Raw genomic sequence first — 26,006 nt, forward strand, 5'->3', positions numbered from 1 at the left:
GTCAGATGAAAGAGAAAACACCTCAAAAACAAATAGTTTCATACTTAATGTCATTTTCAGAGTTCAACAGCAACAAATGGAGCATACAGTCAAAACACAGGCAATACGAATGACTCAGATTTTAGTTAAAGTCAAGACAGGAAATCAAGGAGATGATGGTCCAAAGTTCAGACAACTGGCAAAGATTTCGTTATTACAGTTTAAAAACTGGACCTGGGCCCATGTCCATAAAGCATCTCAGAGTAGGAGTGCTGATTTAGGATCAAGTTTGGCCTTTCAGATGTTAATTTATAAGGTTATATGGACAGGTGGGGTCCTGATCCTAGATCAGCACTCCTACTCAGACTTTTAGTGGATACAAGCCCAGGTCTCAAAGAGCATGCCTATAAAAGACACAACACATTTATTTTCTAAATATATGGATCTGTGCCTAACTGTTGTTACAAACTTATCCAACAACTTCAATACAAACAGTTGGGGAAAAAGTTACAATATAGGCTACTAAGAGTACATAGAAATATAATCATCTTTCCTATGTGCAACCAATTCCCTACGTACAGCACTAGTTTTGGTAGTGCACTATCTAGGGAATAGGTTAAAGGGCCTTAGTCAAAAGTAGTGACCTACAGTGGGGGGAAAAAGTATTTAGTCAGCCACCAATTGTGCAAGTTCTCCCACTTAAAAAGATGAGGCCTGTAATTTTCATCATAGGTACACGTCAACTATGACAGACAAGTTGAGAGAAAAAAAATCCAGAAAATCACATTGTAGGATTTTTTAATGAATTTATTTGCAAATTATGATGGAAAATAAGTATTTGGTCACCTACAACCAAGCAAGATTTCTGGCTCTCACAGACCTGTAACAACTTCTTTAAGAGTCTCCTCTGTCCTCCACTCGTTACCTTTATTAATGGCACCTGTTTGAACTTGTTATCAGTATAAAAGACACCTGTACACAACCTCAAACAGTCACACTCCAAACTCCACTATGGCCAAGACCAAAGAGCTGTCAAAGGACACCAGAAACAAAATTGTAGACCTGCACCAGGCTGGGAAGACTGAATCTGCAATAGGTAAGCAGCTTGGTTTGAAGAAATCAACTGTGGGAGCAATTATTAGGAAATGGAAGAAAAACAAGACCACTGATAATCTCCCTCGATCTGGGGCTCCACGCAAGATATAATAATAATATAATAATAATAATATGCCATTTAGCAGACGCTTTTATCCAAAGCGACTTACAGTCATGCGTGCATACATTTTTGTGTATGGGTGGTCCCGGGGATCGAACCCACTACCTTGGCGTTACAAGCGCCGTGCTCTACCAGTTGAGCGCCGTGCTCTACCAGTTGAGCGCCGTGGGGTCAAAATGATCACAAGAACCGTGAGTAAAAATCCCAGAACCACACAGGGGGACCTAGTGAACGACCTGCAGAGAGCTGGGACCAAAGTAACAAAGCCTACCATCAGTAACACACTACGCCGCCAGGGACTCAAATCCTGCAGTGCCAGACGTGTCCCCCTGCTTAAGCCAGTACATGTCCAGGCCCGTCTGAAGTTTGCTAGAGTGCATTTGGATGATCCAGAAGAGGATTGGGAGAATGTCATATGGTCAGATGAAACCAAAATATAACTTTTTGGTAAAAACTCAACTTCGTCGTGTTTGGAGGACAAAGAATGCTGAGTTGCATCCAAAGAACACCATACCTACTGTGAAGCATGGGGGTGGAAACATCATGCTTTGGGGCTGTTTTTCTGCAAAGGGACCAGGACTGACTGATCCGTGTAAAGGAAAGAATGAATGGGGCCATGTATCGTGAGATTTTGAGTGAAAACCTCCTTCCATCAGCAAGGGCATTGAAGATGAAACGTGGCTGGGTCTTTCAGCATGACAATGATCCCAAACACACCGCCCGGGCAACAAAGGAGTGGCTTCGTAAGAAGCATTTCAAGGTCCTGGAGTGGCCTAGCCAGTCTCCAGATCTCAACCCCATAGAAAATCTTTGGAGGGAGTTGAAAGTCCGTGTTGCCCAGCGACAGCCCCAAAACATCACTGCTCTAGAGGAGATCTGGATGGAGGAATGGGCCAAAATACCAGCAACAGTGTGTGAAAACCTTGTGAAGACTTACAGAAAACGTTTGACCTGTGTCATTGCCAACAAAGGGTATATAACAAAGTATTGAGAAACTTTTGTTATTGACCAAATACTTATTTTCCACCATAATTTGCAAATAAAATCATTAAAAATCCTACAATGTGATTTTCTGGATTTTTTTTCTTCTCATTTTGTCTGTCATAGTTGACGTGTACCTATGATAAATTACAGGCATCTCTCATCTTTTTAAGTGGGAGAACTTGCACAATTGGTGGCTGACTAAATACTTTCCCCCCCCACTGTATATAGGGAATAGGGTGCTATTTCAGATGCACAATAGCTGTAGTGAGCCATAGATCGGTAGAGATTGGTTCCAGTGGTGTCATGACAGAGGGAAATCACAATTATTATTTATGTACGAGTCCAAACTATATACAACTAATATTCATTTTATCCCATTTTCCAACCTTCATCTTTATAAAGTTCACTATTACATAATGAGGAAAATAGATCAAAAGCAGAATGTGTTCCAAATAGCACCCTCTTCTCTTTATAGTGCACTACATTTGACCAGGGCCCATGGGGATCTGGTCAAAAGTAGTGCACTATGGTATAGGGTGCCATTTGGGACATGACCATAGCTTGTCTGTCCTGTCCAGCAAACTGAGAATAACTTGCGCTGACCCAGCGTCTTGCTCATTTACAGTAACACAGCATCCAGCCAGCGATGCATTGGTTTCACACTGTCAGTATATACAGTATACACCTTGTTGGAATACAGAAAGAGCAAAACACTCGCATGGGATAAAACATACTGAAATCTGAAATGTCTGAGGCTCTGAGCATGGATATTTCTGTCTGTTTAGCATAAGTGGCTTTTCCTCTCATCTGTCCTCTATGCTGGAGCAGTTGTAACCTGGGGATGGAGGGGAGAGGGTACTGCAGACCAGGGTTGTCCTAAATGGCATCTATTCCTAGTGCACTACTTATCACCAGTACCCTATGGGCCCTGGTCAAAAGTAGTGCACTACATAGGGAATAGGGTATCATTTACGACAAAGACCTGGATCCCTCTGCTGTGTTGTGGTATCCCATCAGAGGCCTGAAGGCCTGAAACAAATCCTTCATAAAATAAAACCTTTCCCCAAACACACAAATCAACCTATCCTGCCCACCTGACCCCAGTTTCTTCTGTAACTAGCTGGTTCTGAATGAAAGGGGGGAGAGTAGGAATAGGAGGAGGAGTGTGTCACATCGCATCCTTCTCAACCGTATTGGAGGACACTGTCCAAGATCCCTCCCCTCTGACCTTCTCCAATAGGTTTTGAGAAGGAGCTCAGGAGAAAGGATGCAGGGAATCAAGGAAAGATTAATTGAGAGTCAGGGAAGGACCGTTGGAGGGGGTTAGGTTAGGGTATCCTCAGCTCCTAGGCTTAACTCATGTTGGTGAAAGCCTGTGACAGAGGCTAAGGTTAGGTTAGGAGGCAGGCAGGTGGTCAAGGCTTGGCCTCAGTAGGTGACTGAGGCTCAGGGGAGGCTGCTGGAGTGGCTAAGATAGCGGGCTGGGCCAACGTAGAGAACCACGACGACATGGCTGACTTAGCACTGGTCAACACTCCACCCACCGACTGACCTGGAGGATGGAGACAGGAGGGATTGTGGATAAGATATAAAGTTCTGTACTGAACAATACATTTCTTATAAATTAAATGATGAAAACAAAGCCATCTGGGAGTGAATGTTAGTAAGGAGTACTCTGACTATTTGAAGGCCGGTTTCCTGGACCCAGATTAAGCGTAGTCCTGGACTAAAAATCCTTCACAAGTGCCTTAATTTGAGTCTGGGAAAAGGTTGGTTAGAGAGACTGACTGTCTCACCTACTGCCTTCCCGGTCTGCACGACACTCCGACTGGTGGTGATCACAGCTGCCCCGATCTTCTTCCCCCGTTCGCTGTTCTGCACCGAGCTGAAATTCAGAGAGAGAAAATGGCTATTCAGTCACAACCAACCATGTTGCACCCAGAAATAAACCCTGGGTAGCAGTATGACACATTTCTCATCTAAATGTTGCTACATCCTGTTATAGTACTGCATAACTCTGCGGAAGTAGAGAGAGAGTTACTGTCACTGGTGGTTGGATCTAATTATCCCAACCAAGCCAACCTGAGACTAGAGCAGCAAAGAGCGTCCGGTTGTTGTCCCGGGTACATTTCACAACATGCACACAAATAAATCCAGCCTGGCGGTCTCTTTTTAAATTGCCCAGATGTCAACACACACATTACAACATTACAATCTTAAAGGCTCTAAAGGCTTGTTCACACTGCAGGCCTTAATGCTCAAATCTGTTTTATTTTTCTAATCCAAGTGACCTCTAAACTGCACTCCAGGACTGCCGCGCAGAAGAAATGCCACGCCGCTCTGAGACGCAGGAGATTGAACAACACTGATTTCGCCCCATTAGTTTGCACTATATAGATCAACGTTGCAAGATGTAGTCTGTGATTTTGTTGTAGGCAGAGCCAGAGAGCAAAGGAATATAATTCTATTGGCGGGTGTAGCCCACGAGCCGTCTTTCAATCGCCCGCGAGTGAATGCGCTTTTCAGATCAGTTTTGATCAGAGTGCAGAGCCGCGCGTGCACATTTGTTGATATTCTTTGCTAGTTAGCAAGTTATTAGCCCAGTTCTAGATAAGTATAGGTCAGCAATGTGGAGTTACTGCTTCCCACAAGAGCACAAAACGTGTAGGCTACATTTCAAGCTGTCTTTGAAAAGCCAGTCAGGTAAAAAGCTTACGTCTTAATTAAAGGGGCAGTGTTGTTTTTGAGACAGGCTTGAATATACACTGCTCAAAAAAAATAAGGGAACACTAAAATAACACATCCTAGATCTGAATGAACGAAATAATCTTATTAAATACTTTTTTCTTTACATAGTTGAATGTGCTGACAACAAAATCACAAAAAAATTATCAATGGAAATCAAATTTATCAACCCATGGAGGTCTGGATTTGGAGTCACCCTCAAAATTAAAGTGGAAAACCACACTACAGGCTGATCCAACTTTGATGTAATGTCCTTAAAACAAGTCAAAATGAGGCTCAGTAGTGTGTGTGGCCTCCATGTGCCTGTATGACCTCCCTACAACGCCTGGGCATGCTCCTGATGAGGTGGCGGATGGTCTCCTGAGGGATCTCCTCCCAGACCTGGACTAAAGCATCCGCCAACTCCTGGACAGTCTGTGGTGCAACGTGGCGTTGGTGGATGGAGCGAGACATGATGTCCCAGATGTGCTCAATTGGATTCAGGTCTGGGGAACGGGCGGGCCAGTCCATAGCATCAATGCTTTCCTCTTGCAGGAACTGCTGACACACTCCAGCCACATGAGGTCTAGCATTGTCTTGCATTAGGAGGAACCCACGGCCAACCGCACCAGCATATGGTCTCACAAGGGGTCTGAGGATCTCATCTCGGTACCTAATGGCAGTCAGGCTACATCTGGCGAGCACATGGAGGGCTGTGCGGCCCCCCAAAGAAATGCCACCCCACACCATGACTGACCCACCGCCAAACCGGTCATGCTGGAGGATGTTGCAGGCAGCAGAACGTTCTCCACGGCGTCTCCAGACTCTGTCACGTGCTCAGTGTGAACCTGCTTTCATCTGTGAAGAGCACAGGGCGCCAGTGGCGAATTTGCCAATCTTGGTGTTCTCTGGCAAATGCCAAACGTCCTGCACGGTGTTGGGCTGTAAGCACAACCCCCACCTGTGGACATTGGGCCCTCATACCACCCTCATGGAGTCTGTTTCTGACCGTTTGAGCAGACACATGCACATTTGTGGCCTGCTGGAGGTCATTTGCAGGGCTCTGGCAGTGCTCCTCCTGCTCCTCCTTGCACAAAGGCGGAGGTAGCAGTCCTGCTGCTGGGTTGTTGCCCTCCTACGGCCTCCTCCACGTCTCCTGATGTACTGGCCTGTCTCCTGGTAGCGCCTCCATGCTCTGGACACTACGCTGACAGACACAGCAAATCTTCTTGCCACAGCTCGCATTGATGTGCCATCCTGGATGAGCTGCTCTACCTGAGCCACTTGTGTGGGTTGTAGACTCCGTCTCATGCTACCACTAGAGTGAAAGCACCGCCAGCATTCAAAAGTGACCAAAACATCAGCCAGGAAGCATAGGAACTGAGAAGTGGTCTGTGGTCACCACCTGCAAAACCAGTCCTTTATTGGGGGTGTCTTGCTAATTGCCTATAATTTCCACCTGTTGTCTATTCCATTTGCACAACAGCATGTGAAATGTATTGTCAATCAGTGTTGCTTCCTAAGTGGACAGTTTGATTTCACAGAAGTGTGATTGACTTGGAGTTACATTGTGTTGTTTAAGTGTTCCCTTTATTTTTTTGAGCAGTGTACAAATAAACCAATAGGTAGAAGGCTAGCCTACATTGTCTAATTCTCTGTATGGTAATAATTTATTTTATTTTGTAAACTGGTTTCTTGCATCATACAACACAATACAATTCACAGTCACCTATTTGGCCTACATTAAATAGCCACAACAGGCTATTGGCTACTGTCTAAAACTATAAGGGTAGCCTCAGTGTTCACTGTAAACACAGGTGTAGGCTGATTGGTGGTGGTGCTCCTGCTTCTTATCTCTCAGAAGTTATGTAGCAAGCTAAGGTGACATCAATACCTGCCATGGATGTTTCCCAGTTGCTTTGGATGTTCAAAATCATAGTGTAAGAACTGTTTTTAAGCCTCAAAGGATAAGATAATCCAACTATCAAAACAAGTCCTTTTTGGCATGCCACAGCAGCTAACTAGCTAGCTAGGATGCTTTTTCGCTCTCTATCATATTAATTAATTTGTTTGTAAACTATTAACAACCTAGTTAGCTACCACATGTTCTTGTCAAACTGTCAACAGTAGTTAACAAGCAACAAGATATGCCAAATAACAGTCTAAAAAAACACTTGAAGGCAAATAAATCAGATCTGACCGTTCAGACACAAGTCGCATGGCCAGGAATCAGATTTGTATCTGATTTCAAACCACCTACGAAGGTGGTTTGAAATGTGGCCTGAAATATCTGATCCCATGTGCTTTTTGACTGCTGGGAAAAGAACAGATTGTAATCAGATATGCAATTTTTTTTTTATTTGAGTCACTTCAAACTGCCAATGTGAACAAGGCTTAATTGTCACTCTATACCATGACCAGTGACACAACAATCCACTGGTCCCTGGCCTTTTCATAATGGTCGTACATCCACTGAACTCATAATGGACATAACCCTGCTATTATTACATAAACTGACTAGATATTTTACACCACTACTGTCCCCAGCCCAGCCAGAGGTAGCGGCAATATGGAGGGGCAGATTCACAAGTGGGTCACGCTGGCTGTCGCCTTTCACACACACATCATCCAAATACATGCACACACACACACAATACACTGACACACACACACACCCCTTCTCTCATGGTGCCTGTGCAGTCAACTGTGCGCCATCATCATAACATACACTACATGACCAAAACTGCTCATCGAACATCTCATTCCAAAATCATGGGCATTAATATGGAGTTGGTCCCCCCTTTGCTGCTATAACAGCCTCCACTCTTCTGGGAAGGCTTTCCACTAGATGTTGGGGACTTGCTTCCATTCAGCCACAAGAGCATTAGTGCGGTCGGGCACCTATAATGGGGAGCGATTAGGCCCGCAATCGGCATTCCAATTCATCCCAAAGGTGTTCGATGGGGTTGAGGTCAGGGCTCTTTGCAGGCCAGTCTAGTTCTTCCACACCGACAAACCATTTCTGTATGGACCTCGCTTTGTGCACGGGGGCATTGCAATGCTGAAACAGGAAAGGCCTTCCCCAAACTGTTGCCACAAAGTTGGAAGCACAGAATCATCTAGAATGTCATTGTATGCTGTAGCGTTAAGATTTCCCTTCACTGGAACTAAGGGGCCTAGCCCGAACCATGAAAAACAGCCCCAGACCATTATTCCTCCTCCACCAAACTTTACAGTTGGCACTATTCATTGGGGCAGGTAGCGTTCTCCTGGCATCCGCCAAACCCAGATTCGTCCATGCTTGGCATTGCGCATGGTGATCTTAGGCTTGTGTGCGGCTGCTCGGCCATGTACACCCATTTCATGAAGCTCCCGACAAACAGTTGTGCTAACGTTGCTTCCAGAGGCAATTTGGAACTCGGTAGTCAGTGTTGCAACCAAGGACCACCACAATAACAGCACTTACAGTTGACCGGGGCAGCTCTAGCAGGGCAGAAATGTGACAAACTGACTTGTTGGAAAGGTGGCATCCTATGACGGTGCCATGTTGAAAGTCACTGAGCTCTCCAGTAAAGCCATTCTACTGCCAATGTTTCTCTATGGAGATTGCATGGCTGTGTGCTCGACTTTATACACCCGTCAGCAACGGGTGTGGCTGAAATAGCCGAATCCACTAATTTGAAGGGGTGTCCACATACTTTTGTATATATAGTGTATCTGTGTGCATGGTGTGTGTGTATGTGAGTGTGTGTGTGTGCTTGCGTAGTCCACTTTATAGGGAACAGGGTGCCATTTCAGACATATCCTCTCTCTCTGTCCCAGTCTCTGCAGCACCACAGACTGTGAACGTCACAGTGACACGCCACAGCCTTGTGACTGTTGCTGTTGCACACGGGACAGGACACCAAACCCGATTCACCTCTCTCATAGGCTCCAGTGGTGGTTGCTAGGAGCCTGGGCGACAGAGTGACACCAATTCAGTGCCAGTGATCGGACACCGGCCCGACCACACAGACAGGCCCAACCCTCACTGACACCCTCACTGCCTGACCCAAATAAATAGCCATGTTGGTCCAGCCCAGCCCTGGCAGTTCACGCCTCACAATAAAACAGATCCACCTGTATGTCCCAAATGGCACCCTATTCCCTACATATCCCTATGGCCCCTGGTCAAAAGTAGTGCACTGCATAGGGAATAGGGTGCCATTTGAGATGCACCCGTCTGTTGGCACAGCGACGGTCGGCAGCCAGACATGGACTCCGCTCCGATTGCTGCAGGGCCGGCAAAAAGTAATGCAGTCACGTGGCTTTGTTTTCAAAAACACATCTCTGTCTCTCTATGAGTGGAGATAAGGACAGATGAATAGGAGAGCTGTGTTGAACCTAACAGTACAATACAGATGCAACATTCACCACTCTCTCTCACCAGGTTTGTTTACTCTTTTTCAGAGAGAGAAAAATAGAGAGGGGGATGAGGAAGAAGCCAGCTAGGACCTGGTTAGGACAAAGACTGGTCATTGTGTGAGGTGAGACAGTGACAGGACCAAGAGGAAAGAAAATAACTCAGTTTCTCCCTATCTTTGTTCAACACCCTTCTAGCCTGCCCAAAGACCTGAATACAAACCCCTTACAGCCCTACCACCCCGGGAGGGAGAGAGGAAAGAGGATAAGAGAGAGAAAGAGGGAGAGAAAGAGACAGAGAGAGGGAGGAAGAGAGATAGATGGGGTAGAGATAGAGAAAGAGAATTCCACTGTCATTGAGTGATGAGGGAAACAAGGAAGCCCTGATGACTGATGGCGCCGCTGACCAATTAGGGCACGAGAAAATGCCCACATTGTAAACATTTGTCCAATCTGTGTGGGTTTGGTTCAGGCTTCTGTGTGAGATGGTGGTGAGATAGAACCTCCTGGGTCGTATTCAGTATGGGACGAAACGTTTCGAAACAGAATGAAATGGGAGGGTACTACCTGGATTTGGTCCAATAAGAACACATATAAATAAATAAAAAATGTTTAAAATGTTTTGGTATGTTTTGCCCTACTGAACAGTACCCTCTGTGTTTTCTTTTGTCCATCTGTCAGCGATGGGAGAGAAGCCTCACACAATGTCATTAAACACCTTACTCTTTCACATCTAAGACAGTCACAGTGGGGGGAGGTAGAGATGGACACACACAGAGATCGTGAGACGTGCTGAATACCACAGTGTTCCTGTGTAGAAAGGAACTCAGGCTGCTCTTATACGAAGTGAATGAAGCAGGAAATTAGTTTCATTTATTCCTTAAGAGCTTACATGGCCAACTGCCAAATTCTCTGTCTGATGGGTGAGTCCCATATTCCCTACATAGCGCACGCCTAGGGCCCTGGTCAAAAGTAGTGCACTATATAGGGAATATGGTGCCATTTGGGACGCAGCCTCTGACTCTACATCTAGTATGCTATATCAAGAGTTTACCGTGCAGGGGGTGTCACACACATCCATACACCCCTTCAGCACCTTGTCTGCATACCAAATGGCACCCTATTCCCTATATAGTGCACTCCTTTGCTTTTTGGTCTTCATTTAAGGTTAGGCATTCAGGTTAGCTGTGTGGTTACGGTTAGGGTTAAGGCTATGGTTAGGTTTAAAATCAGATTTTGTGGTTATACCAGCTAGTGACCACTTTGCAGAGATGCCTCAAGGGCAAGATTCATGACAATCAATGCCAACCTGCACAACATACTCTCATCTACCCTTCACTCTGGTAAACAGTAGGGCTGCGTTCGAAATGGGACGCTATTCTCTACGTAGTGCACTACTTTCGATCAGAGTCCTATGGAAAATTCACTGTACAAAGGCATGCTTTTACATTCCTTTGGAAAGTTGGCCTATATATATATGCAACAGCTTGATTGTGTGAGTTACACTATCAGAATATACAGCAGGGATCACAGAGATCCTAATACATAAATATGTTGTATTTCATTCTGTGGCAGGCATTTTGAATTAGCTGATACTCATTGTTATGAAGTTTCTATTACATACATAAAATATAAATCCATGTAGTTCACTTAGTTCTGACTAGGAGAGTTTCTGAAGTATTTTTCTGCTCTGAGAGTTCGCCACTCTCGCGCCACCGCTCTGCCGCTCAGAGGAGTTCAGGAGGATTTTCAACAGGACACAGTCTGTTTGTTTGCCATTACGTCAGAGTTTACAGGGGTCATGCATGTCACTGAATAGTGGAGGGGAAAGAGAGAGAACCCATATATTACCACCAAGCAGATATCCCCATGTTCTCACCATAAAGCTATCAATAGAGAAGTTACGGATGAAGACACTTTGCCTGTGTCCCAAATTGCACCCTTTCTCTATATAGTGCATCCTGTTCCCTATGTGCACTATATAGGGAGTAGGGTGCCATTTGGGAGGAGTATAGAATGGAACCTTAGAGGCAGGGTTGGAGAGAAGGACCCAGGACAGTCAACGTACAGCGGGATCACATTTCCTCTGCACTTCCTGTAACGTAACCCCGCCCCTGAAGGCAGCCAGCAAGGGTTTTTGAGAATGAGTTAATAATGAATGGAGAGAGCTAAATGAGACCTGGTGTCTTTCTTTATCACCATCACAAGTAGGGCACAGCAATTAGTAGCTTAGTACTCTATGAAATAGAGTGACTACAGTGCAACATGGCACGTACAGTGCCTTCAGAAAGTATTCATACCCCTTGACTTATTCCACATGTTGTTGTGTTACACATCTACACACAATTCCCTACATTTTTGCAAATGTATTGCAAAGGAAATACAGAAATATCTCATTTACATAAATATTCACACCCCTGAGTCAATACTTTGTAAAAGCACCTTTGGCAGCGATTACAGCTGCAAGTATTTCTGGTAAGTCTCTAAGAGCTTTGAACACCTGGATTGTGCTAAAATATTTGCCCATTATTCTTTTCAAAACTATTCAAGCTCTGTCAAATTGATTGTTGATCATTACTAGCAAACCATTTTCAGGTCTTGCCATAGATTTTCAAGTAGATTTAAGTCAAAACTGTAACTCGGCCACTCAGGAACATTCACTGTCTTCTTGGTAAGCAACTCCAGTGTAGATTTGGCCTTGTGTTTTAGGTTATTGTCCTTCTGAAAGGTGAATTCATCTCCCAGTGTCTGGTGGAAAGCAGACTAAACCAGGTTTTCCTCTAGGATTTTGCCTGTGCTTAACTCCATTACGTTTCTTTTTTATCCTGTAAAACTCACCAGTCCTGAACGATTAAAAGCATACCCATAACATGTTGCAGCCACCACTATGCTTGAACATACGGAGAGTGGTACTCAGTAATGTGTTGGATTTGCCCCAAACACAACACTTTGTATTCAGGGCACAAAGTGAATTGCTTTGCCAAATCTTTTGCAGTATTAATTTAGTGCCTTGTTGCAAACAGGATGCCTGTTTTGGAATATTTTTTATTCTGTACAGCCTTCCTTCTTTTCACTCTGTCATTTAGGTTAGTATTGTGGAGTAACTACAATGTTGTTGATCCATCCTCAGTTTTCTCCTATCCCAGCCATTAAACTCTGTAAATGTTTTAAAGTCACCAATGGCGTCATGGTGAAATCCCTTAGCGGTTTCCTTCCTCTCCGGCAACTGAGTTAGGAAGGATGCCTCTATCTTTGTAGTGACAGTGTATTGATACACCATCCAAAGTGTAATGAATAACTTCACAATGTCAAAGGGATATTCAATGTCTGCTTTTTAAAAATGTTTAATCATCTACACAATAGGTGCCCTTCTTCCCGAGGCATTGGAAAACCTCGCTGGTGTTTGTGGTTGAATCTGTGTTTGAAATTCACTGCTCAACTGAAGGGCTTTACAGATAATTGTATGTGCAGAGATGAGGTAGTCATTAAAAAAATCATGTTAAACACTATTATTGCACCCAGAGTGAGTCCATGCAACTTATTATGCATCTTGTTAAGAACATTTTTACTCCTGAACTTATTTAGGCTGGCCATAACAAAGGGGCTGAATACTTATTGACTCAAGACATTTCAGCTTTTCATTTTTAATTAATTTGTAAAAATGTCATAAAACATAATTCCACTTTGACATTATGGGGTATTGTGTGTAGGTCAGGTGACAAAAAAAATAATCTCAATTTAATCCATTTTAAATTCAGGCTGTAACACAACAAATATGAAAAAAGTCAAGGGGTGTGAATACTTTCCGAAGGCACTAGGTTACATAATTATAATAATTACATAATTATAGACGATGACTGAGCAGTTAAGAATATGGAGGAAGGGAGGGTGATATGCACATCCTAAACTTGAGACTACCGGTGCTGGGCTAAAAAATAGTAATAAAGATTGAGTAGAAATGTTGTATATTTGGGTGCAGGAATAAATCACTAGGAAGCAGCAATATACCATGTTTGGGCTCTCGTTACTTTATCCCAGCTTAGAATATGGCCAATACATAAGGAATGACCCCATAGTGTCATCTTGGAGCCTTCCAACAGTCCCCTTGGTTTGGTATTCATTTCCCCACTTTGCTCAGAATAGAAGTTATACCAAGATGGTATTTTGAGTCTATTAACCTCAAAACGGGAAAATATACAATTTTATTGCAGAAAACTGGTCTAGGTGTTCTGCAGTATACTGAGGGTAAAAAATATTCAAAGTTACCTATAACATTGGTTTTCATCCATTTACCCTGATTTCTACCTGTTGGTCCTCAATACTACAACTTCACTCGAACTCTCCCCTCAAAGACTTGACTTGGATTTGCATGTCTTGGCAACAAATAGATATACAATCACATAATGGTCTGTAATCTGTATTATTATAATGTGTATTGTCAGAAATAGCAAGGCATAGAGAAGCAGTGAAATGTCTATTTATGATGAATCTGCATCATGCCACATCTGATCTTCACAATGGGAGATTCTCATTTGGGAAAAAATCTGTCCTCTCCTTGACTCGTTCCGTCCTCCTCTCCTCCGTGACCCGGAAACAGATAAGTGGTTGAGTGGTCGAGGGGTGTCAATTCATTAGTCGGTGAACCGAGGAGTATGCCTCCCTCCTTGATTACCTACTTCGGCCAAGGATGCACAAGTCTCCTGGCGGGAAGAGCAGGAGTATTTGTTAATCCGCCACACCCTCTATGAATCAACGGTTGTTGAGCACATTTAAAAACCATACGCTACTTATCCTTTTATCTATAAAATGTATTGCACAACTAACTTAATTCGTTTTTATCACTTGACACATTTATTTTGGGATTCCACCCCTGTAAACATTTGCCCGATGGGGGAAGGAGAGTCTCATTTCATACAAGCGCATTTTCGTTCACGATTACCTTTGACCTTTTCCAAAAGGAGGCGAGACCGGACGGAGGAGAGGACGCAGGAGTTGAGCAAAACCATCAGATTCTCCCTATATTCTGACCCACAGAATCAATTCTCCCTGGCACAGAAGCACTTCCAATCTTCACCACTGGGGGGCAGTCATCTGCATGTTTTCGTGGGGTTGTCATTTACTGATTTAGAGTAAATACACATTGGATATAGCCTATATTACAGATAGTGTATGTATACCGGCAATCAATAGATTTCAATGAAGAATTAAGTACTCACTGTGAGAATCTTAATTTCAGATCAGCAGCACTGTACTGTCCTTGGAATGGATGGCTGAGAAATAAAAAAGAACAAGCCATTTTACATCAGAAGTTATTTTTTTAAAATCATTAATTGAGAAAGTATAGCAACATCATTTGCATGACACCGAAGATGGCCAATCCAACACCCAGCTCCCACCCTCCCATATAGTGTACTACTTTTGACCCTATGGGCCCTGGTCAAAAGTAGTGCAGGGAATAGGGTGCCATCTTACCCTGGGGTGATCTTGGCCATGCCTGGGTGTTTGTTGCTGAACCATACTCTGTAGTTGTGTGTGATCCTCCAGGCTGAGATGAAGGGAGCGCCCCAGTCTGCTAACAACTTCTCATTGTCTGGACACAGACACACACAAATGAGCATTTAGCTGTTGAAATCATCTGAGACAAATGACTAGAAGGAATATAGTCAAGTTCAGGGATGTAAGCAGGAAGTGATACAACATGGAAATAGTAGTAGGAGTTAGATCACGTTCAATGATATAGGACTAGAGGAAGGTGTAAAAAAAAGAGCATGACATCCTGAATAATTAGAAAAGAAGCACATCCCTGGCTATAAGTGTCCTACCTTCTTGTAAGGTAGAGGACAGGAGAGAATGGACGTAAAGTCCAAACTGGGCCCTGATCCACTCGTCCCCTCCCTCCCAGCCTGTCCCGTCCAGAAACACGTCCTCGCGGTTCTCCGTGACGTGTTTGACCAGGTAGTCAGCGAAACGCAGGTCAGCCGTGGTCAGGCCTAGCAGCTTCCTCAACTCTGGGTCCCCAATCTGGATCTTAGCCTCCTCCACCTAGTAGGATGGACGGACGGATAGACAGTCACACACACGGATAGACAGTCACACACACGGATAGACAGTCACACACACACACACACACACACACACACACACACACACATCACACACACGGATAGACAGTCACACACACGGATATGGTCACACACACAGCAGACAAAGCACTCAGTAACTCATGATACCTGGAAAAAAGAGGTCAAATCTGATAGGCAGCATACACGTGGGAGACTTAAACACTCATTATGAAAACAGCATAGAACTATAGAAAATAGAGAAGGACAAGATCACTATCTGTAACCTAGAATCAGAGAGAACCGGTTAAAAACAGACCAATGTTCTCCTAAGCTCTCCACTAATTCTCCTCTAAGAGTAGCAGACTGTCAGTACACATTTGAGACCACTGGACCTATGGGAGAGGGAGAGAGGATGGAGAGAGGAGAGATGGAGGAAGAAGAGATGGAGAGGAGATGGAGATGGAGGGAGAAGAGATTAAGAGAGAGATGGAGATGGAGGGAGAAGAGAAGGAGATGGAGGGAGAAGAGATGAAGAGAGAGATGGAGATGGAGGGAGAAGAGAAGGAGAGAGAGATGGAGGGAGAAGAGAAGGAGAGAGAGATGGAGGGAGAAGAGAAGGAGAGAGAGATGGAGGGAGAAGAAAAGGAGAGAGAGATGGAGGGAGAAGAGAAGGAGATGAGATGGAGATGGAGGGAGAAGAGAAGGAAATGGAGGGAGAAGAGAAGGAGAGAGAGATGGAGATGGAGGGAGAAGAGAAGGAGAGAGATGGAGATGTGGGAGAAGAGATGGAGAGCAGGACTCACGTCAACGATAGCGTCACTCAGGTGCCTCTGCTGACGGAAGAGAATGTTGGTTGCCCCAGCGACAAAGCCGCGCACCGTCACGTCTGACAGCAGGTGGTGCTGCTGCAAGGCCATGTAGGGCAGGCACAGGTAACCCTGGCAACCACAGGCATAGAGGTTAGAGTGCGTGGATATTTTAGTCTTGATCTGGGGCTGTACGTATCAAGTGTCTCAGAGTAGGAGTGCTGATCTAGGATCAGGTCCTCTCTGTCTATGTAATCTTATTCATTGTGATCGAAAAGGAAAAACTATCTATGGCTCTGGTGAGAGGTACTTCCATTTTTTAAATCTTATGTTAAGTTGACGCTGGACAATAAAGCTTTTTGAATTTGAACTGAAGTACCTTCGTGAAGATGGTGAGAGGCTAGTCTAATCATAGTGTTGCCGCCCCTGCTCCACATATGTTTTTATATATTTTTATTTATTTAACCTTTATTTAACCAGGTAAGCCAGTTCATTTACAACTGCGACCTGGCCAAGATAAAGCAAAGCAGTGCGATAAAAACAACAACACAAAGTTACATATGGGGTAAAACAAAACAAAGTCAAAAATACCACAGAAAATCTATATACAGTGTGTGCAAATGTAGCAAGTTATGGAGGTAAGGCAATAAATAGGCCATAGTGCAAAATAATTACAATTAGTATTAACACTGGAATGATAGATGTGCAAGAGATGATGTGCAAATAGAGATAGTGGGGTGCAAATCAGCAAAATAAATAACAATATGGGGATAAGGTAGTTGGGTGGGCTAATTTCAGAAGGGCTGTGTACAGGTGCAGTGATCGGTAAGGTGCTCTGACAACTGATGCTTAAAGTTAGTGAGGGAGATAAGAGTCTCCAGCTTCATAGATTTTTGTAGTTCGTTCCAGTCATTGGCAGCAGAGAACAGGAAGGAATGGCGGCCAAAGGAGGTGTTGGCTTTGGGGATGACCAGTGAGATATACCTGCTGGAGCGCATACTACGGGTGGGTGTTTTTTTTTCTTTCTTTTTTTTTTCTTTCTTTTTTTTTTACGGGTGGGTGTTGCTATGGTGACCAATGAGCTAAGATAAGGCGGAGATTTGCCTAGCAGTGATTTATAGATGGCCTGGAGCCAGTGGGTTTGGCGACGAATATGTAGTGAGGACCAGCCAACAAGAGCGTACAGGTCACAGTGGTGGGTAGTATATGGGGCTTTGGTGACAAAACGGATGGCACTGTGATAGACTACATCAAATTTGCTGAGTAGAGTGTTGGAGGCTATTTTGTAAATGACATCGCCAAAGTCAAGGATCGGTAGGATAGTCCGTTTTACGAGGGCATGTTTGGCAGCATGAGTGAAGGAGGCTTTGTTGCGAAATAGGAAGCCGATTCTAGATTTCACTTTGGATTGGAGATGCTTAATGTGAGTCTGGAATGAGAGTTTACAGTCTAACCAGACACATAGGTATTTGTAGTTGTCCACATACTCTAGGTCAGACCCGTCGAGAGTAGTGATTCTAGTCGGGTGGGTGGGTGCCAGCAGCATTCGATTGAAGAGCATGCATTTAGTTTTACTAGTGTTTAAGAGCAGTTGGAGGCTACGGAAGGAGTGCTGTATGGCATTGAAGCTCGTTTAGAGGTTTGTTAACACAGTGTCCAATGAAGGGCCAGATGTATACAAAATGGTGTCGTCTGCATAGAGGTGGATCTGAGAGTCACCAGCAGCAAGAGCGACATCATTGATATACACAGAGAAAAGAGTCTGCCCAAGAATTGAACCCTGTGGCACCCCCATAGAGACTGCCATAGGTCCAGACAACAGGCCCTCCGATTTGACACATTGAACTCTATCTGAGAAGTAGTTGGTGAACCAGGAGAGGCAGTCATTTGAGAAACCAAGGCTATTTAGTCTGCCAATAAGAATGTGGTGGTTGACAGACCCTGGATATGACCCTGGAGGCAGTGGTTCGATCCCCTCTTCCCGCCACTCACTTTCTGTGTTTTATTCCTTTCATCCATCTCCCCATTTCATATTCTCATCCATCGATCAATAAAACATCAACATACCCTAAAAAACATACCTTGGTGAAGATGGCTAGTGGCAGTCCGTACTGGTCCTCCTCCAGCCCAGAGACTAGGCCCTGAGTGACAGTCACCTGCCCCCCTGGCCCTGCTGACTGTCCCTGGGGCTGAACTGTGATGGGGATACCTGGCTCTGGGTCAAACGTCTCTGGGTGCTCCACCCCTAAACCCCCCAAACCTAAACCCCCTGTCTCTGAGTCTTTTGGAACGTCCTCCAGCACGCTAGGGTCCAGTGTCTCCCAGTCGCTCTCTGATGAGTCTGGGGAGGTACGGGAGGGGGGCTTGAGGTTTGTGCTATCCCCAGCTGGGGTGGAGGTGTCTGGGAGTGAGGCTGTCCGCATTGAGGCCTCCGTGGATGTGGTGGTAGTCTGGTCCTCACCGAAACCCTCCTCCCCTACCAGCTCCATGGTAGCGTTGGTGATGTCAGTGACAGAGACAGAGACAAACTCCTCGGCCCCCGACACACACTCCAGCAGGCTGATGTCCTCTGAGACACTGCTCTTGGACTGGTAGTGGGACGAGTCGGCCAGGCCGTGCTCTATCATACCTAGAGGAATGAACACACAAGATGATCTTTGACCTTAGAACCACCATTATGAAGAAGAATCAAACACTCAAGAGGAAAAACTAAGGGGGCATGAGTAGAATCATAATGATAGGACCTCTATGCTGGTGCTCACCTGGGAACAGTGACAGTACTGTCATCAGAGTTTCTACGAGTCTGTTGACTGGAGATACGTAGAACAGGACCTGGAAGAGGAAACATAAACACACACACACACACACACAGACAGTAAGGCCATGTATTCTGACTACAAACCCCTAGAGGGTGATATGCCGGTAATGTCTTGTGGTATGATGATGATTACTGATGTTGTGCTATCTTGCTATGAAGTCACTGTGTGTGGTGTCATTTATGGTATGCTGTCATGTTGTTGATGACTCACATGCCCAAAGTAAATTGCCCATTGTGGTGATGATTTTTTTATAGAATTGAAATCCTCACCTTCTTCTCCAGCAGAATCAGTTTGAAGAGGATAAGAACCTAAAAGGGTGAATGAGAGACGGCAGAGTTAAGGAAGCATGTCAATAGCACCACAACAACTAACTACGATCTTGGAGGATGTTTCCAGGGGGACACTATATTCCTTTTATAGGGCACTCCTTTTGACCAGGGCACATAGAGCTCTGGTCAAGGCACTCTGGTCAAAAGTAGTGCACTACACAGGGAATAGAATGCCATTTGGTAGGCAGTCTAGATGTTTACAAGCCATTTGATTGCCTTAAAACACATTAATTTACCTTGTGTCGAAAGTGCAGTATTAAATCTCTTGGTGACATACCTGTCGGGAGAAGATTTGCATATCAAGAATGTGATATTTGCCTAAAGGAGGACATTTCTATCATACGTGTGAAATTGCATCCCAAATGCCACCCTATTCCATATATAGTGTTATTTTTTTTTTTTACCAGAGCTCTATGGGCCCTGGTCAAAAGTAGTGCACTATATAGGGAATAGGGTGCCATTTGGGACGCACACCACATTACTCAATGTCACAAGTCCAACAAAAAGAAGACCGAAGACATCCCTGAAGAGGATAGTCCTGTTTCTGTAAGCTGATTTGAACACCATAACAAGTGCCACAATGACACACCTGACTGACAGATTTCTATGGCTACTCTAGGACAGACACCATAGACACAGGATCATTCAACAGCAGCCATTCTAGTAAGAGCAGATTGCTAGTGTGAGACTAACATGCCCCAGAGCCCTGGCCTGTGTCCCAAATGGCAAGCTAAATAGGGAATCAGGTGTCATTTGGAATGGACCTCTTGTGTTGGATCCAGATAGAATAGCAGAAATGTTTTACCCAGAAACATGTGTGATCCCTTCAGAGCCGTTCCTCTCAGAGAACCGTTCATGTGTTCATACAATTCCTACAGATGGAGGGAGAGAAAGAAAGAGAAAGAGATAGAAAGAGAGTCAGAGAGAGTGAACAGGTAAGACAAGGTTCTAAGTTCAATGTTTCATAAACACAAAAGGTCACAAATCAAAGAAGAAAGGGATTCAGGCCTTTGTGATTCAATGCTCTGAAAACACTCACTTTCAATATGGATATCTGTGAGAAGTCTTTCTCCTCAAAGTAGGCGTGTGTGATGAGCTGTAGTTTAGCTTGGAGAAGACCGTACAGAGGCTGGGGAGGAAGAGGAGAGAAACACCCATCAGTGAGTGAGTGAGTGAGTGACTAAGTGAGTGAGGGCAGTCAGCCCAGCCAAGTGTGTGGTGATTAGCACCTGTCAGTTTGTTTATGTGAGGAAGGGAACCAACTTCTCTTAGTCCTGACTAGAAATAGCCGTGCTGAGCCGGGGGTGGTGGGGTAGGGGTAGGAGTGGGGGCCAGCTGAGGTATGGGCTGAGAGGATCAATGGGTCAGACAGACATCAACACTCTTATCAACAACAATAAGTTATAGAAGCTACTTCACTCACTGACTGTTGTCCTGTGGGGATTTACAGTATACACACTATAAACACTGTTTTGGTGACAAGATTAATAAAAACTATATTCTAATGACTTATCCTGGAAAATGATTAAAAACGGTCTACACAGCCAATGATTCTGGTGCCATTCTCCCCCATACCATCTCTCATTACCCAAGGAAGCGTGCCACTTCCTGCCACCCCCTGCCCTGTCAGCTGTTCCCTAACTGTGAATTATGGGAGCTGTCCTCTGACCCCCAGGGGTCACATGCTACATCCCAAATGGCACCCTATTCCCTATGGGGGCTCTGGTAAAAAGTTGTGCACCAAATAGGGAATAGGGTGCCATTTGGGACGAAGCCAGAGTGCTCCAGGAGACCTTTTCCCAGAGAGATCCCCCAGCCCCACCTCCAGCCCCCAGTCTCAAACCGCCAACAGACGTCAGACAGACAGGAGTATCCTGGGGATGTCATGTCAACAACAGGACCACGAGGCTGACATTCCCATCTCCCCCTGCTTCTAGACCCTGTCCCTCCTTCCTTCCTCTCTCCCTATCACAACCTTGTCACATGTCACATGTTAGCTGACTCGCCACTCGACTGAGGACACACACCTCCCCCTCACACACACACACCCAACACTCGACTGAGGACACACACCTTCCCCCTCACACTCACCACTCGACTGAGGACACACACCTCCCCCTCACACTCACCACTTGACTGAGGACACACACCTCCCCCTCACACACACACTCACCACTTGACTGAGGACACACACGCTCTTCTGGACCGTCTCCCTGGTGACGTCAGCCAGTCGGACCTTCAGGGACTGAAAATGAAAAACAACCAACATTTTGAGGCCTACACCTAATGACACGTCAGCAAACAGTCAGCAAACATAACCACAGAGAAAAGAAGAGACTACTCTGCTTTATTTTCTGTAAAGTAGCAGAAGACACAAATATTCAATAGACACAAATATTCAAGTGCCATGAGGGGGAACCAACCTTAGCTTCTATTTGGCGATAGCAGGAGACTCCGTACACGCATTTCATATCTGCTCCACTGAAAGGAGGGAGGTGAAAGTACACAGTGTCTGCAAAACAAAACATCAACAATCACATCATTAGTGGCTATTTCAAAGAAGGATCTTCTTGCAATAACTGTGATATGTGGATGTTTTTCCTACAAACATCTCTGGACCATTACTGTCCTCTGTATTTAATTAGGTTGATTGTTAAATTAGCCAATCAAGAATGCAACAATAATTTCTGCATTGACAAATTAAAATTACACAGTAGACTGAACATCTGTTGTGGAAATAAAATATAACTGAAATATCTGTGACTTCTTCAATAAACTGATGAGGTTCCAAGCACTTGACAGTTACATAAAGCGAATAAGAGCATCAAGAGGACAACATCAAAAGGAGGAAACGGTTGTCCTTGTCTACTGTATGGGGGAAAGGTATGCACTCACTAACTGGAAGTCGCTCTGGATAAGAGCGTCTGCTAAATGACTAAAATGTAAATGTACTGTGGATATTATGTGGATACAAGGAGCAATTCATTCGATTTGATGAGAGAAGGTCGGGTCGACTCTGGACCAATGGCCATGATGATGAGGGAGTGGTTTTCTAATGTTGTTAAGGCTGACTGATAGCTACTGGAACACAGCAGCAACCAAGGACACATCACATCTCTAAAAGGCCAGTGAGTGATTAAGTAGGCAGGGCCAGGCAGGGCCAAGCAGTCAGGATGGGCCACAGCTGTACTGCCTTGTGCGTTTCGCTCCCCAGTAGCACTATGCTCTGCTCTGCTCTACTCCCATGAACTCTGCCATCCCATGCATGAGTCTGTCTCGTGTTGTTGATGCTGTTGCTTTTATAGCCTGACTGCACTGCAGCAGAATCGCTCCGTAATAAAATCTACTGCGTCACAGAGGGTTTATTTGCATCCATCAAGCAAGCAGCAGGTGAACAAACACACACACTTGGCCTACAGTGTGAAATATGGAATAGCTGAGGACTTGTTCAGAAATGGTATAATCACAGACTGAAAAATATCGGAGTGTAGTTAGGCTAATACTCAGTCTTCTTCTATAGCTGTATGTAGGCCTATAATCACAGAACAAGAATGAGATTCTAATTCTATGCCTATAACACAAATCTCTTAAAGGGGGGCTGAACTTCCTGAGTTAGCCTAGGTTTATATTCTCTTCATTAGGAAATGCGACTGAGAACGAGATTTGGGTTTTGGAGGTGTGCTTTGATGTGGATGTCTCTTGTGTGTGTGTGTTCGAACGTGGGAAGCGTTCTGCCAAAATAGTACACAGTTACAGTCACTCATCCTTCTAGATTACTTGAAACAGTCTAACCAGGTATTGTGTCAGGAAGTAGCTTAGACTAGCTAGCCAACTTCTTTCTTCAATTAGCTTCAGTCAGCAGGTGTGCACCTTGTGGCAAAATTGGTTTGACTTTGGATAGCCGATCTGTGGGGCTAGTTAGGGACGGTCAATAAATTACACAATGTAAATGGGACAATATTTTCATGTTGCACACCTTTTAGTTGTCTCATTATATGTTTTCAATATTTGTAGATGAGTATCTACAATTTATAGTTGGTTTGAGGTTTTTAAGTCATTGAAATTTGAGCTATTGACATTTAAAAATATTGTCCCATGTACATTGTGCAATTTATCGATGGTCCCCAACTAGCCTCATAGGGATATTGAATGTCAAACCAAATTGACCATGGGCATTAAGATCAGGTCCTGGGCAGCTGCACTCCGAATTGATGATTACTTGGGTGCTGCCAGCTGTGGGCATGTGGGCATGATTTAAATAAACCCAACCTAAGGAAACGGTTACGGTTCCCTTCATTCTGTGACATTACATTTTTTCAAGTGACTTTAAGACCAGAATTATCCTATTTACACTTTGTAGTCAATTTTGGCACTATAAATGTTTCTGACTCATATCGATGCCACATAGGATGTTTTCAAAAGGAGAAGTTGCTTTAATATTGTTCAGCTTTCTCAGCTAACTAGACCTAGGCCTAACCTCTACATTTCCACTAGAAAGAAATAGGCGTGTTCCAAAATAATACTGTGAACCAAGTCCACTCCCTCTCTCCCTCTCTTTCCCAGCTCAACAACACAAGCCAGGCAGGCCAGCAGACCAAAGGAAAATCACATCACATGATGAATGCTAACTAACGAGCCGGCCTGTTGGCCTCAGTGACATTATGAACAGAAGGAGGCTTTGACAAGATGGAGGGCCTTAGGGCAACACTACCCAGCAGAGCAACACTATCACAGATACACTGCACGGCAGCCTTCGGAAAGTATTCAGACCCCTTCACTTTTCAACATTTTGTTACGTTACAACCTTATTCTAAAATTGATTAATACCATTTTTCTTCATCAATCTACACACAATACCCCATACTGATAAAGCGAAAACAGGTTTTTAGATATTTTTGCAGATCTATTAATAATAAAAAAAACAACAGAGATACCTTATTTACATATGTATTCTGCCCCTTTTCTATGAGACTAGAAATTGAGCTCAGGTGCATCCTGTTTCCATTGATCATCCTTGAGATATTTCTACAACTTGATTGGAGTCCACCTGTGGTAAATTTAATTGATTGGACATGATTTGGAAAGGCATACACTTGTCTATATAAGGTCCCACAGTTGACAGTGCATGTCAGAGAAAAAACCAAGCCATGAGGTCGAAGGAATTGTCCGTAGAGCTCCGAGACAGGATTGTGTCGAGGCACAGATCTGGGGAAGGGTACCAAAAAATGTCTGCAGCATTGAAGGTCCCCAAGAACACAGTGGCCTCCATCATTCTTAAATGGAAGAAGTTTGGAACCCCCAAGACTCTTCCTAGAGCTGGCCGCCTGTCCAAGCTGAGCAATCGGGGGAGAAGGGCATTGGTCAGGGAGGTGACCAAGAACCTGATGGTCACTCTGACAGAGCTCTAGAGTTCCTCTGTGGAGATATGAGAACCTTCCAGAAGGACAACAATCTCTGCAGCACTCCACCAATCAGGCCTTTATGGTAGTGTGCCCAGACAGAAGCCACTCCTCTAGGAGACTGTTTTTTTTAGCATTAATAGATTTGCAAAAATATCTAAAAACCTGTTTTCGCTTTATCAATATGGGGTATTGTGTGTAGATTGATGAGGAAAAATTATATTTAATCCATTTTAGAATAAGGTTGTAACGTAACAAAATGTTGAAAAAGTCAAGGGGTCTGAATACTTTCCGAATGCACTATAACTAGCTTAAAATATCATTTCCAGCATTCCTGGTGATTCTGCACTCTAACATGAGCAGTGGCCTATTTAGGCCGAAGCCAAACATGACAGAGATGTAGTCCATTTTTTCACTGCGGTAATGGTGACTCATCAGCAGAGATGATTTTTACTTAATTTATTTAACTATCAATTTACCAGGTAAGTTGGCTGAGAACACAGTCATGCAGGGGCAAAGAGAGGGGTTGAATGTTTCACCTGACATTTTATTAAAACTATCAGTAGCAGTGTAATTACACGTGGGAGAGATGAGAAAGAAAAGAGGCAAAAGTGACTGGGTGCGTCCCAAATTGCACCCTATGACAGCCCTATGGGCCCTGGTCAAAAGTAGTGCACTATAAAGGGAATAGAGTGCAATTTGGGACGCAACCTCTATGTATCTTCTTGAGAGTTGTGTGCCCCGTCAGGCAGGGTTAAGGTTAGGGTAAAAGTTGGGGTTAGGGGTCAATGTACCTTCTTGGTAGTTGTGTGCCCCGTCAGGCAGGGCCAGGAAAGGCAGGTATTTCCACTCCTCAGGCAGGTTGTTGCTGTCATGGCCCTCCTCTGGGATGAGTGGAGGGTAGGAGTATTCCACCTGAGAAGAGAGAGAGAAACGAACCCACAAAACTAAAATGCTAGCTATCTTAGGCATGGACCAGATTGACTTAGCATAGGCCAGGGAATAAAATGACTCAACTAAAAGCAAATAGGTCAAATGCACACACTTAGAAAATGAGGCTCTCAATTTGTTAGGGAAAGTAATAGCTCATACACTGAAGATAGCATGCGAGAGTGTACAGTAAGGACAATATGCATAACAACAGTAGCCCAGATGAAGAGGGCTATTCACACTCATAATTATGTGACTATGAGTCACAGCAGCCTCTGGATATTGTACGGAACATGTTCAAGGTCCTGTTTGTTATCAGCTGTTCATAAACTAGTTAAACAAGACGCCTGTAGAGGA

General features: G+C 44.4%; 1 protein-coding gene across 5 annotated transcripts in view; it reads right to left on the reverse strand.

Moving 5' to 3' along the window:
* Window positions 1–2,394: 2,394 nt before the first annotated feature.
* The window catches only part of LOC121569401 (late secretory pathway protein AVL9 homolog), a 34,278-nt gene continuing 10,666 nt past the window's right edge, over window positions 2,395–26,006 (reverse strand). The window contains exons 2-16 of one of the 5 annotated variants that reach the window (XM_041880316.2): window positions 25,514–25,634; window positions 21,744–21,832; window positions 21,494–21,565; window positions 20,360–20,449; window positions 20,126–20,192; window positions 19,557–19,597; window positions 19,261–19,299; window positions 18,935–19,004; window positions 18,254–18,801; window positions 16,170–16,304; window positions 15,127–15,346; window positions 14,777–14,894; window positions 14,521–14,574; window positions 3,976–4,064; window positions 2,395–3,731 (exon numbers count right to left, since the gene is read on the reverse strand). In XM_041880316.2, coding sequence (XP_041736250.2) covers window positions 3,595–3,731; window positions 3,976–4,064; window positions 14,521–14,574; window positions 14,777–14,894; window positions 15,127–15,346; window positions 16,170–16,304; window positions 18,254–18,801; window positions 18,935–19,004; window positions 19,261–19,299; window positions 19,557–19,597; window positions 20,126–20,192; window positions 20,360–20,449; window positions 21,494–21,565; window positions 21,744–21,832; window positions 25,514–25,634 — 1,890 coding nt within the window. In that variant the 3' untranslated portion in view covers window positions 2,395–3,594. The other 4 variants (XR_006661169.1, XR_006661168.1, XM_045221162.1 and 1 more) reach the window with 4 other exon arrangements.

This window comes from Coregonus clupeaformis, chromosome 7, assembly GCF_020615455.1.
Source record: "Coregonus clupeaformis isolate EN_2021a chromosome 7, ASM2061545v1, whole genome shotgun sequence".
Taxonomy (NCBI): domain Eukaryota; kingdom Metazoa; phylum Chordata; class Actinopteri; order Salmoniformes; family Salmonidae; genus Coregonus; species Coregonus clupeaformis.